At 49.4% G+C, this 13,950-nt stretch overlaps 1 protein-coding gene across 1 annotated transcript; it reads left to right on the plus strand.

Annotated features, from left to right (window-relative positions):
• Positions 1-1,293: 1,293 nt before the first annotated feature.
• CD40LG (CD40 ligand) lies at positions 1,294-13,613 on the plus strand. Its single transcript, XM_058713122.1, has 5 exons — positions 1,294-1,673; positions 3,064-3,195; positions 7,565-7,619; positions 9,644-9,706; positions 12,464-13,613. Exons 1-5 carry the CDS (start codon positions 1,518-1,520, stop codon positions 12,838-12,840), a joined length of 783 nt encoding a protein of 260 aa, XP_058569105.1. The 5' UTR covers positions 1,294-1,517; the 3' UTR covers positions 12,841-13,613.
• The last annotated feature ends 337 nt before the right edge of the window (positions 13,614-13,950 follow it).

A 13,950-nucleotide genomic window follows, 5' to 3' on the forward strand; every position in this document is an offset into this window, starting at 1 on the left:
AGTGATCTCATCATGGTTTCTTGACCAGGTTGGGATGTGGGGTAGGGATTTCCACAGCTGCTTTTATTTTGAAGGCAATCTGATAAGACGACACAAAAACCATTGAGAAATGCATAATCCTACACCCCTCAATGATTCAATGTGTTGTCAAAACTTTGGGTGTTTTTGATGTTGTTGTTCTCTTGGTTTTTACTAGCGTGTAAGGAGGTAACAATTATTTCGAGAACTCACTCTCTTCGGCTGAACCAATTCCCCCAAATTCAGGGCGACTTGTTTGTCTATTGCTTAACACGTCTCAAAGATCTTTTGTGCACATTTTTTAAAGTTTTTTTTTAACGTGTATTTATTTTTGAGACAGAGCGAGACAGAGCATGAACGGGTGAGGGGCAGAGAGAGAGGGAGACACAGAATCCAAAACAGGCTCCAGGCTCCGAGCTGTCAGCGCAGAGCCCGACGCGGGGCTCGAACCCACGAGCTGTGAGATCATGACCTGAGCCGAAGTCGGACGCTTAACCGACGGAGCCACCCGGGCGCCCCTGTGCACGTTTTTATTTGATCTTCACAACAGCCTGTAGGCTAGGCAAGGCAGCTCTTTGGAGATGGGGAAACTGAGACCTGGAGAGGTCAAGTGATTTGTCTGAGGTCCATAGCGATTTGTTGGTGGAGCAAGGACTAGAATTCAGGTCTCTTAACTGGAGCCTATTGTCTCTATTCCGAGCCATTATCTGACAGATTAGAACAGCGTAGACAAGCAATCTGGCTAAGTCAAGCCAAGATTCCCACTTTAACCTCGATCCCAGAGTTTGGGACTGATTTCTTTCAAGACCCTACTCCTCTTGGCCTTGGAGAAATTTATTTTTCTCTAATTACCTTTCCAGCTAAATTCTATTTAATAATTGTCAGCCCTCCTTTGTGCTTTATGCCATGCAGACCCGACTTGACAAGCTTCTGGGATTTCGTTGGGTTTTAAAGATAAAAGGAGTCTCGAGGAGCAATTCGCCAGTGGCCCAGCAGCCACAAAATCAATCCAAACTTTTGTTGACGTTTGTTTCTTTCCCCATACGCCAGGTTCCTGGGTGGTATTAGTAAGATTGAAATTGAAATAAGTCGGTTGCTGGTGGATGAATTTGTCACTTTCCTTGAAACTGGTGAACCCAGAAAGTTAGCGATAGGAAAAACACTGCCATTGTCTGTTAAGAAGCCTATGACATTTCAAGGCAAGAATGAATGTATGGAAGAAGAAACTTGTTTCTTCTTTACTAACAAAAGGGAAAGCCTGGAAGGGAATGATATGGGTAGAATTAAAAAAAAAAAAAAAGAAAAGAAAAGAAAAACCTTTACGTAACTTTTTTTTTTTGCTGGGAGAGAAGACTGCGAAACACAATTTCCAGGAAGTGTGGGCTGCAACGATTGTGCGCTCTTAACTAATCCTGAGTAAGGTGGCCACTTTGACAGTGTTCTCATGCTGCTGCTGCCACCTCCTCGGTCTGAAGATCTCGTTCCAACTCTAACACAGCATGATCGAAACATATAGCCAAACTGCTCCCCGCTCCGTGGCCCCTGGACCACCCGTCAGTATGAAAATTTTTATGTATTTACTTACTGTGTTTCTCATCACCCAGATGATTGGGTCAGCACTCTTTGCTGTGTATCTTCACAGAAGACTGGACAAGGTAAGACGAACCACAAGCCCTTATTAATTACGTGTGGGGGTCCTTACCGCCGGGCGGGTCGGTTGGGGTCCGTTCTGCCCCGATGGGCAATGGTAGGAACCCAACTAGAGACATGGTCTTGTGGCATCACGTTCGGCACCTAGTCCTGGAGGACAAGGTGTCCTCTTCTGGTCTCTGGGCGAGAGCCTGGGCTCTGGAGTCAGACTGCTTGGGTTCAAACCGCGACTCGGCTCCCTATTGGCCCCGTGATCCCGGGCAAGTCATTTTCTATTTCTAGGCCTCAGTTTCCACATTCGAGAAATGGGGACGAGAGTAGTGTCCACCCCGCAGGTTAAGTGAATTTAGCCTTTGTAGCAAGCTTCGAACAGAGCCTGGCACAAAGTAAACACTATGTGGACATTAGCTGTGGTTATTCGCTCAAGTTTTGCTTAAAAACTACACTTTTCTTCTGCTAGAGACAACTTTTGTTTTTTAATTGCCGACTAGAGGAGAGTGTGAATTTGATCTGAAACGTCCTAGTGCTTCAGAGCAGCGCAGACACGGCTAAGTCCCAGAATTTGCACATTTACAGCAAACGTGGCGTTCTCTCTATAATTCTTCAAACACTGATGGTAGCTGCAAGCCCCTCAGTCTCCCTCTGAGGGGTTTTACCTTCTTAAGCGGCTGGACTTACAGGAACAGAACAGTGGAGCAACTTAGCAGGCGGTTTTGCATCCCGAGGGAAAAAATAACCGTTAGGATTTATCCTGTCTCCGTGTGTCTACCCACTTCCCCCGCGGGGCATTGCCGGCCGGGCCAACAAAACATCGATCATATATGAAGAGGAGAAATTTGATCAATTATCTGGCTGGTCCGAAAAGTCCGGGTGTAGGAATGGTGGGTGTTCGGCCTCCGGAGGCTGCATGTTCCCAGGGATGTTTGAATGCCCTCTGTTGGGAGGCCAGCCTAGAACTGAGGCCGTGAAGGTTACCATCAGGATAAGGAGGGGCAGGGATGGTCGAGGCCATCCACTGGGTTAGTCAAGTTTTAGCTTTCACAGCTGCGAAAAGAGGGGGGTTCTGGGTCTGTTTGTGTTTGGCCTGGTGGGCTCTTTCAGTCAAATGCACAAACTAAAATGAAGTAGGCAAACGAGCTCAGCAGAAAACTATTTTATAGACTGGGCTCACAGTGACCGATCATTACTGGACCAATGAGGGATAGATCATTCTAGAATATTGCTGCTTATCATACGTGGACAAAATGTGATGGAAGTTTATTAGAATGGCTGTGATTTCTACCTGGACTTTCAGATAATATGGCGTTTTAATTGCTGCCTTTGGTTATTACACTGACAGACGTCATTAGCTGCATGTTCCAGAATTATGCTTCTCATGTCCCTGTTCCTTCACAGATAGAAGACGAAAGGAATCTTTATGAAGATTTTGTGTTCATGAAAACATTACAGAAATGCAACAAAGGAGAGGGGGCCTTATCCTTACTGAACTGTGAGGAAATTAAAAGCCGGTTTGAAGCCTTTCTCAAGGTAAGGAGCCCAGTTGTTCATTAAAGTGTCATCGAAACGCTTTACTGCTTTTGCTAGGTTGGGAGACGGAAACCTGGCAATGTAAAAGTGTAGACATTTGTTTCATATACCTACATACGTAGGTGCATACATACACGTGGGTAAAGGTATCCCCCTCTCCCCCCTCCCCCCCCCCAAAAAAAAGGAAAGGAAAAATGAAGCCGAGATCCCATGTTAAAAGGGAAAGGAGAACGGGAAGGGTGCGTGCTCATAGGAATGTTCTTGAGAAGAACAAAAAGGCCTCTCCCGGGGACATTACGCGCTCTCACGGTCGCATTCGCACACATCATGGGCTCACACATGCAGCCGCCTCTGTGAACATGACAAAGGACACCGACTTTGTCCTCCGGTATTTTCTTGTCTTTCCATCCAAACCTCGATGCCTTCTCACTGGGGACCTGTGGCCACGTTACGGTCCTGCCTTCACCACGCTAGGTGGCTACGGTGGGTACCAGGGACTTCGCAAGGCTGATGCTCTCACACTGGAAGGAATGTTTCTCCGGTGACAGAATTTCAGGTGCCACCAAAGGGAGGTCTTTTCCTTTGCTCGTGGGGACAGGTGTGGGGAAAGGGGGTTGGACTTTCTCGGTGCCGCTCACACCAGACCCTACATAACACCACTTGCTGGTGAAGCCAGTCCACCCTAGGGCCGGGCAACACCTGAGACGGACAGAGGACCCAGCAGGAAATCACTGCAGTCACTGGGGCCTCTAAAGGGTACCCCAAACAAGAAGTTTTAGAATGTCATTTACAACATGGACTCCATCATCACGGACAAGGAGTCTAGAAGCTCCTTCTCCTGAGGCAGAGCATCAAAAAGTCTTTCTACCTGTTCTGCTCTCAGAACACTAAGTACCCTTGGCCCTCAGCTCGCTTTGGGGCCGTGAATAGGAAGCAGCTCCCCACGTTGAAGGCGATTTTGTGCCAATCGGGGGGGGGGCGGTATCTAGATAAGCCAACAGGAGTTGGTTCTCACGTATAAATGATGTATAGTTTAGGGACTCCTGGGTGGCTCAGTGGGTGAAGCACCCGACTCTTGATTTCAGCTCAGGTCACAATCTCACGATTCCTGAGTTCAAGCCCCGCATCAGGCTCTGTGCTGACAGCGTGGAGCCTGCTTGGGGTTCTCTCTCTCTCTCTCTCTCTCTCTCTCTCTCTCTCTCCCTCTCCCTCTCTCTCTGCTCCTCCCCTGCTCGCACTCACTCTCTGTGTCTCAAAATAAATAATCATAAATAAATAAATAAATACATACATACATACATACATGCTCTGCAATTCAACCCGGGAGTAAAGGGCTTACGATGCAACCTGAGCTTACGCCTGTCCTCCTGCACTGTCCCTGAGGCGGAATTTAATCCAATAGCGAAGACTCCGAAGCCTATGAAGGTGTCACCTACAGGAATCAGAACGCAGCCCGAATCTGCTGCTGGCTTTTGCATTCTTTATGCCAACCTAGGGTTTAGATGGAGACTCCTCCTTCTCTGCCAGGCTTGGAAATGTCTTGAGTTTCTCATGACTTGAGTTTCTCTGGTTCTTCAAGGATTCTCGCCAGAACCACGGGGCATTGGGAGGTGTTGCAAAATTAAAGCCACTTTCAGAACAACAGTCAGTCATCCAACTGGCCTACTTAATGCGCTTGGCCGTGTGACCTTGGGCAAGTGACTTCACCTCCCTGGGCCTGTTTTCTTGTCTGTAAATGAGAGGGCTGAGATTATCTGCTCTGCTGTCCTGTAATTATACGATCAGCCTTGCGTTCCCTCCAAGGCAGTGCGAGTGGCTGTTGGGTTTTCTCCTCCCTCTTTCTTACTGAGAGTTTTACAGTTCCACTGCCCATTGCTAACGGCTCTATTTTAGGTCAGATGTGTAAAACTTCCCAAGCCAGCCTCCCAGGATAGGAGCGAGGAGGACAGCCGGCTTGGCCCCTCCAGCTGCTTGCCTAAAAATAGTGACAGCTCCAAAGTCTCACATGCTAGAAAGGCAGACCTTCTCAACATGCCACCCAGGGCTCCTTGCGTGTAACAGAGGAAGCCCCTTGCCTCTCCTGCCACAGGGGCGGGATCCAAGGCGGCGCCCTATGTACCTATGATACGCGCAGTGGTGAGACAACGAGTCCTTTTCCAAGACCGACCCCCTCTCTGATATCCGTTCTCCCAAATTTCTCATTCTAAACAATATTTTGGAATCTTAAAAAAAATCCAACAGGCCAACCGCATAGTAACCCCAAACTGGATTTTAATATTCTTAGTGAGCGTTAACAGGCTTTCTTTCTGGGGTTCACGGTCTGACTGGTCCAGGGCAACCTAAGGTTTGATTTGGGGGGCTCCAAATCATAGGACTTGAAGGGGTCCTAGAAATCACCGGATCTAAGGGTGCCTGGGTGGCTCAGTCGGTGTCTGTCTCTTGACTTCAGCTCAGGTCTTGATCTCAGGGTCGTGAGTTCAAGCTTTGCACTGGGCTCCACGCTGAGCATAAAACCTACTTTAAAAAAAAAAGAAAGAAAGAAATCACCAGATGCAATTATCAACCCAAGACTTCAGTTTTCTCCCCAGTAATCCCTACCCAGAGGTCACCAAACTCTGGACACCTCTAGTAACAGGCAACTCATTATCTCCTGAGGCAGGGAACACCTACCCGTCACTTGGACAGGATGGGATTCAGGGTTTATGCTAGGGTAAGTGGAGGCAGCATGTTGAATAGTGTAATTTCACGCTAAAACATACTACCCACCCCACCCCGCTAGACTGGTCAGTTCCAGGGTCGTCTACCCACTGAGGCCTGAGACGTCTTTGAGGTGTCAAAGCATTTCCTCTTCAAGGTAAAGGTCCGCCTGTCCGTCCCTGCCACATAGACTTCCCACTAAGAGAGAAATAACCAGTCCCAGATTTTCTGAAAGTCAACTTTAAGAAGTCTTTCAGTCGAGGTGGGGAGTGAAGCAAGGGGGGAAAAAGGCTCTGGGGAGCGCGGCTGAGGGAAAGTTCACAGAAAGGCAAGGCTGGACACATAAAAGACAAACTTTGCTGACTTCACGTTTTCACGTAGCCTAAAAGTATCTCACCCTCGATCATCACACTCCATTTTTGAAAAGACACTAAATGCTCATTTGTTTACTTGCTGTCTCACAAACATTTTCCTGTCACCGCACTTTCTCAGTGCCACCATCTAGCTCAAGTGGAAAGTTAAAGCCCTGTGGGCCCCTGTGAGCATTTCGAGGCTCAGATTCCCCGCTAGGGCTCTGTGGCTTACACCCTCACATCTGGCAACCGAGCTGAGCCTACAACGAGACCCTCAACAGTACCGCCACGGATTCCTTCTGGGGAAGAACGGAAAAGGAAGGGCCTTATAGAAAATGGAGTCCGGTAATGGGACTTTGATGATCAGATGTGAAAATACTACCGTGTTCCTCCCTTGTATTTAGAGTCCAGAGTGATGGTGTGAGCTCAGTCGGCCTCTGAATGTGATCTCACGGTTTCTGCTCTTGGCTTCCACCCCAGACCCCTTGGGTGACCTCATGCCCCCCAGTTAAGCCCTCTAGGCCTCATATTCAGGATCTTTAAAATGGCAGCCGTAGCCATTATTGCCTTCCTGCTTGCGTTGAGGGTTGTCCCTGTTAACTTCTTTGAGTACCTCCAGCTTTCCCCAGTTGCTAAGTGAAAAGCAACCCCTCAAGAAGTGTTGCATTTGCCTTTGAACGCTGGCATCACTGGGAGATTATCTGTGTTTCCCATCTGCTGATTACTCTAAATAAATACAGGCCACGCAAGGCGACCAGCAACCAGAGAATTTCCTCATCCCCTTGACAGGGATAAAAACAAAACAAAAAAAAATGTCTGAGGGTCTTTTCATAGTCTGGAATTTCTTCCCAAGGTCGAACTTACTCTTACCATTTCCTGAGAGATTTCAGACCAATTTTATTCCAATAGACCCACACCATGCTTCGTGTTTAATAATATTCTATATACTAGTTCCCAGGGTAGAAACGTCTCCCCATTCAGCATTATTTGTCAATACCTGTCAGAGGCAGGGAGGCCGGGGTCATAGGAAGGGTCAGCACCACAGCCTCTGGTCCGGAGAGGGCACCACAGCGGAGATTAATAAGGCCCAGATTCTGCTTCCAGGTTCGCCCCTGGGCTTTCTGGGCTGTCAGCTCATCTGTCAGAGCCATGGGCTCCCAATCAGGATGGTGGAATTAATGACAGGATCTAAGTCCGTGTGATAATCCTCACCAGGAACAGGCGATAAAGCAATGACAGACGCCCAATGAATGATACCTCTAAAACTCCCACGCCCGATTTCCTGTCAAAATGACCTTTTGCAATGATTCTTATTTTAGGAGATAATGCTAAACAAAGAAATGAAGAAAGAAAAAAATGTTGCAATGCAAAAAGGTAGGTTGCTCTCTACTCATTTTTATGAATACTTAAAAACTAAAAGGAAGCTTTGGGCTGATGACACTGAACAGCCCGGTTGATGAATGAGGGAACTTTTAGCCCTAGAAATAAAACAGGAATACGATGGCCAAATCGACACCTTCTCTAATGCTTGCGATTTGGGAAGGCTTTGTTTATACGTGTCTATGGGGAAGTCATCATTTGGGAGCAGGGGCGTTCACCGCTCAGCGATAACAGGTTTTCATGGGGGACCGTGGCCAGTGGAGCATCTGGGATCGAGGAACGATACCGTGTGACGACGTTCTACTTTTCGCCCTGTTCTTGATGTCAGAACATCTCAAACATCTCAGGGGCGGAAAGGGTCTCGACTGGAAGGGTTCTCAAATGTAGCACCTCCCACACGATATGCATCTCCTTCACAATGGCACTGACCATCTGTCCTCTGATCCAACACGCCTAGGCACCTTCTGTCTCATTAATCATCTGGGTCCATTTTTAAGTGGCTCTACTAATGATAATAAGATTGCTATACCACTCGAGAGAAATCTTTTCTCCTCTGGAGTTGAAAGTCGTTCCTGTAATCTCCCACTCACTGGACCCAGTTCTGCTCTTGGGGGCCGTACTGAGCAAAGCAGAATTCTTCTTCTTATACAGCAACTGTCCAGATGTTGAAAATGGCAGTCGTGGCCCTTGAGCCTTGTCTTCTCCAGGCTAAACACCCCCAGTGTCTTCCACTGTTCCTCCTACGATGCTTTCTAGGGCCTTTCCTCTCCCGGCCACCTCCTTTTCTGGACACTCTAATTTTCCCTGTTCCCCTTAGTATATAACACCCCCAAGACAAACACTATAATGCCTGGAGTGGGCCAAGCAGCTGACTATGGGAGAGATGGAGTGTTGGTGGACGGGTGTTGGTAGAGACTGTCATTCACAAAGTCAGTGAAAATGATGCTATGGCTGCTGCAAATTTATGCACCCGGAGAAATATGTACAGACAGAGATACAGATACTGTTTTCTGAGGCAAAGAGAGTACTCAGCGCTCGCAACGGGTCATCTGATTTCCACAAAGGTTTTTGTCCTCAGAATGACTGTAAGATGTGTTGAGTGGTACCATCGTGTCAGCTACTTACAGTGAAATTTGAGGAACCAGTTCACATGGATGCTGTCTAGAGGTCTGCAGGAAAAGGATCAACTTGACGAAACTGCTTATCTAGGTCCTGCAATTTGATTCAATATTTATAGGGCACCTCCAAGGTGTCTGACATCAGGCCCATTCCGGGGGGGGGGGGGGAGAAACTTCCTCATAGTCTCTGCACTCAGGAGATCAGCACATCTGATTAAAAAGCAAGCTTTCTAGGGGCGCCTGGGTGGCGCAGTCGGTTAAGCGTCCGACTTCAGCCAGGTCACGATCTCGCGGTCCGTGAGTTCGAGCCCCGCGTCGGGCTCTGGGCTGATGGCTCGGAGCCTGGAGCCTGTTTCCGATTCTGTGTCTCCCTCTCTTTCTGCCCCTCCCCCGTTCATGCTCTGTCTCTCTCTGTCCCAAAAATAAATAAAAAAAAAACGTTGAAAAAAAAATTAAAAAAAAAAAAAAAAAAAAGCAAGCTTTCTACACGAGAAACAACTCGAGATAGGCACAATAGTTTGGCCTGTTGCCTGACCACATCAGACACGGCCTGGGCGCCCAGTGAGATCCCCAGCAGATGGGAGCTGTTTCCAAAAGCAAAGCTTCCAAATATGTTTCATGGAGACCAGGAGTTTAGCCGGAGCCCACGTAGGTAGAGAGGCGTCGGGTATCGAAGAGCCATTAGGGGAACAGCCTCGGTGCCAAGAGCCGGTTCAGGCGTTCAGATTCCAGAAACCAACCTGTCCCTGTGACAGGGACTTCAGACCACTTTACCTTTCCTTTTGCGTAACCGGTTTAAGCCGGGCCTCTCTTACGTGGCTGCAGAACTAGATCCAATGGCTCTGCGGGCAGTTTCGCATTGCTCTTGGCCTGACAGTTGGCTCTTGGTTTCAATTTCAGGCGATCAGGATCCTCGAGTTGCAGCACATGTCATAAGTGAGGCCAGCAGTAGCACAGCGTCTGGTAAGTCCAAAGCATCTGAGTCGGGCACCCGGGCGGGAGGGCGGGGACGCTGAAGCGACACGGCCTACTGGGCAGGTTCCTCTCCTCCTCTGGGGCCCAGTCTACCAACCCACCCATACACCTCTCGTCCGCCCTCCTTTGTCTTCAAAGTGAGCTCCGACGGACAGATGGGCCTTGAAGGGACAAAAGGAGGTGGGAAGCCGTCCCGATGTCCTCATTATGTTCTTGTTCAATGGCCGATTCCAAATGATGAATTGCTGGGTGGAGGGACCATTATTCTGACAACATAGAAGAGATGGCAGGTAGTGAGTGACCTCCCGACTGGGAGCATCCCTCACGCTAAGCCCTCTTCACTGTGCGTAAATGGGCCTCCAGAGGTATTTCCCGCCATCTGTCAATCCCCGTATGATTAACCCCAGGCTCGCTGGGGCCAACCCCGGGGAAATTAAAGGTAAAATCATTCTGCAAAGATCGATCGTTGCCAGGACGTTAGCTTTTCTGATGAAGCAACAACAGACGACACGCCGTAATCTTTGCAACTCCGAATGATTTTATTTCCATATGTGTTCTGCCATCATCCTGGCTCTGAGATCTTTTTCAACCAAACGTGTGCCTTGAGATAGCCAGTGCCAGAGAGTGTGTTGCATCTGACAAATGGGTGGAAATGTGCACACGAGCGTGAAACCGCCTCGGGAAAAAATGCAGCACAGTGCTCCAGAATGGAGTTCGACACAGCATGTGTGTGTGTGTGTGTGTGTGTGTGTGAGAGAGAGAGAGAGAGAGAGAGACACACACACACACACACACACACAATGAGAAAGAGACAGAGATAGAAATAGAAGACAGAGAGAGAGGAGAGGAGACACCACCTCATATGTGAGGCAGCTTGGGCGTCTCAGTGGGTGTAACCCATAAATGATTGTCGGAGATCATGATATGGAAGGAAGAGCACCGGATAGGAAGTTTCTGAACCCTGAGATTCCAGGACCGTGACTACCACTTGCTAGATGAGCTCGGGCCAGTGCCTTCACCGCTGTTTCCTGCCTCGTTGACTCACGGGGTGGCTCTCAGCATCGCATCAGCCAATGTGGAAGGGGGCTATACTGCCACGTGCTCCACAAATGCAAGGTGTCGTTCCTGAGCTTACTTTACTGTACTTTAGCTGGCGGAAGAGCCGTGTAAAGCCCTTCGTTCCTACCCCTTGTTCCTACAACATTTAATAATTCTGCCAAGTAGCCATTCTCAGAAAATACACTTATGGGAAAACACCACGAGTCGATGGGCATGTCCAGGGTGGCTGTTCACATGACACCGGCACATCCAGATTGCATGACAGCAACAGAGCCACCACCTAGGAGAGTAGCTTCCCGCTGGTCTTTGTCCACCTGTACCTAGACCCTGGCCCTTGGATATATTCCACCGCGCTCAGATTCTGCCCAAAGACCCATGATCGATATTGGTCCTAGCGTATTTCCCCGTATGCATCCCAGGAGGCCCACAGGCGATCAGGTGCCAAGACAGTAACATCCCTCACCCCACCCCAGTCCCAAAGCCCTCACTCCTGCCCGCTCATGCTGCCACAAACGTGACCTGGATCCCACAGCAAGGACAAAGATTAGGTAAAAGGGCTTAGGAAAATAATGTTGGTGGACTAAAAGATAGAGAACCCGCGCCCTTGTTTTGTCAAACGGTCCCAAAGTGAAAGCCCTGTAGTGAAGCGTCCTTTCTGGAGTGGTCTGGAGGGCCAAGAAATGTCAGACATTTCAGGACGCCTTTCCTGTTACCGAAGGATGAGTCTTGACAGGTTGAATCTGACACCCCGATAGACCACCAAATAGGAAATTTAAGAAAAAAAAAAAAAAGAGCTCAAGGAAGCAAATGATCGATACTTTCACTTCTCCCCAACCCCCACAGCCAGCAGTCTAGCTCTCTGTGGGAGCTGAGATTTGAAATCGGGCGCACACACTACTTTGAACCCACTCAACATCTCAGCCGAGAAAATGGCACACTGTTGGTGGGTACTCAGGTTTCGCCACAAGAACACAGGTACTTTCAAGTTGGTGACGCCCCACTACAATGGAAGATCAAAACACACAGTGAAATGACAGGTTTATTTTCATACTTCCTTGCCTAATTTTAGTCCTTGCTGTGGGAGGCAGGTCGGGCTTGCGACAGCACGATCAGGGAGGAAGAAATGGGGTCTCTCCCCTTGTGGGCTAAGGCTGAGCCACGTGGAACGGGCAGCTCTCGGACTTTGTGAAATCCCAGGAGAGCAAGATGCCAGTGTTCCTGTTAGCAAGGGCTTTGTCTGACCGGGTTAGCGTGCGTGACTTATGACGTGGAATTTTGAAATCACTCACACCTTGAAGTTCACGGGCAAATCGGCTTCCAAAGCTCTAAAGGAAGAAGGAAACTCACCGCGTTAAGTACAGTGGCTGTACTTAATCCTCAGAACAAGTTTCTGAGAGACGCTGTGCTACCAGCCCCGTGTTACAGAGGAGGAACTAAAAAGCTCAGAGAGGTTAAGTGACCTGTGCGGGCTTGCACGACGCCCGGATTGGAACCCAGCTCCGTCCGAAGCCGCTGCCGAGTTGTAGCTGCTCCGTGGACGGAGGTCCGGAAGGGTCCTCAGGAGCCCCTATCCCCCCAAATTCTCATTCGTAGAGGAAGCCAGGGCCCCACATTAGACTCTGTGTTGTGTTAGAATGCGAACCACGTACGCGTCATCTCACCGTGAATCTCCCCTCTCCATTGCAGTTCTCCAGTGGGCCCCGAAAGGCTACTACACCATAAGCAGCAACTTGGTAACCCTCGAGAATGGGAAGCAGCTGGCCGTTAAAAGACAAGGACTCTATTATATCTACGCCCAAGTCACCTTCTGTTCCAATCGGGAAGCTTCGAGTCAAGCTCCGTTTATAGCCAGCCTCTGCCTGCATTCCCCGAGTGGATCCGAGAGAGTCTTACTCAGAGCTGCAAATGCCCGCAGTTCCTCCAAACCCTGTGGGCAGCAATCCATTCACTTGGGAGGAGTCTTCGAACTGCATCCGGGTGCTTCGGTGTTCGTGAACGTGACTGATCCGAGCCAAGTGAGCCACGGGACGGGCTTCACGTCTTTTGGCTTGCTCAAACTCTGAACACTGGCGCCTCGCAGGCCGCGGCTGAGCTCACGCTGGTGGTCTTGTAGCAAAGCAGTTAAGCCCACCCCCTGTTGAACTGCCTATTTATAACCCTAGGATCCTCCTCGCGGAGAACTATTTATTATACACCCCCAGGCCTGTAGGGCTGCGACTCGCGAATCGCGGGGCCGAGCAGCCCAAGCAGGCCCCGGGTCCGTCAGCGTCTATAGTCTGAAGCGGCAAGCCCCCCCCGCCCCACCCGAGGCAGCCGTCCGGAGAGTCCCATGAAAAGACGAGACCATTATGCACAGATTGAGTTCAGAGTAAACGGCAGAAAATTCGTCAAGTTTAGTTTTGTGTCTTTGCGTGCAGTGTCTTTCAGTGGGTGATGTCTTTGATTACTGAAGACGTTGGTTCCGGGTTCCTGCGGCCCCTACGATGGAGGGGGCAGGCTCTAGAAAGTCTGCTGCAGCGGAGAACTGAAAAACCCTGCCCCCCCCCCCCGCCTCCCCCCGCCCCACACTCATTCTCTCCCTCCTCCGCCCCCCTCATCCGCACACAGTCAGGCTGTTACTACTCGGTTCTCTTATTTCAACCCTGTCCAGTCTCCACCACTGTAGGTGGGAGGAAGAGAGCAGAGGCAGCCGCTCTCAGCCTGCCCACTCCTCCTCCCGAAATGACTGTATTTAAAGGAAATCTCTTGTATCTACCTGCAGTCTCCATTGTTTCCAGAGTGAACTTGTGATTATCTTGTTATTTATTTTTTGAATAATAAAGAGCCCTTAACATTACTGCTGTGATCCAGCCCCTCGAGCCCGCCGCCGCCGCCGCCGGGTTGGGGGCGGGGGTGGGAGGTGGAGGGTGGGGGGATCTTTCCGAGGGGGTCTCTTTCCGACCTTGGTGATGTTTTTGCAAACTCGGTTCTCAAGCTCGGTTGCACCACAAAGTATCTCGGTGACAGCACAGTCCCTGGAGGACTGCGATAGCCTTTGATGAATGATGTGAAGCCCGTTCAGGGAAAAGCAATCAGGGTCTTTATCTCCAGCCTGCTCTGGAAAGGCTGCAGGGGATTAAAAAGAGACTTTGTTTTTCTCTTGATTAATCACAGTTTAGCGAGGCTGGAGGTGA

This window comes from Neofelis nebulosa, chromosome X (genome assembly GCF_028018385.1).
Source record: "Neofelis nebulosa isolate mNeoNeb1 chromosome X, mNeoNeb1.pri, whole genome shotgun sequence".
NCBI lineage: Eukaryota > Metazoa > Chordata > Mammalia > Carnivora > Felidae > Neofelis > Neofelis nebulosa.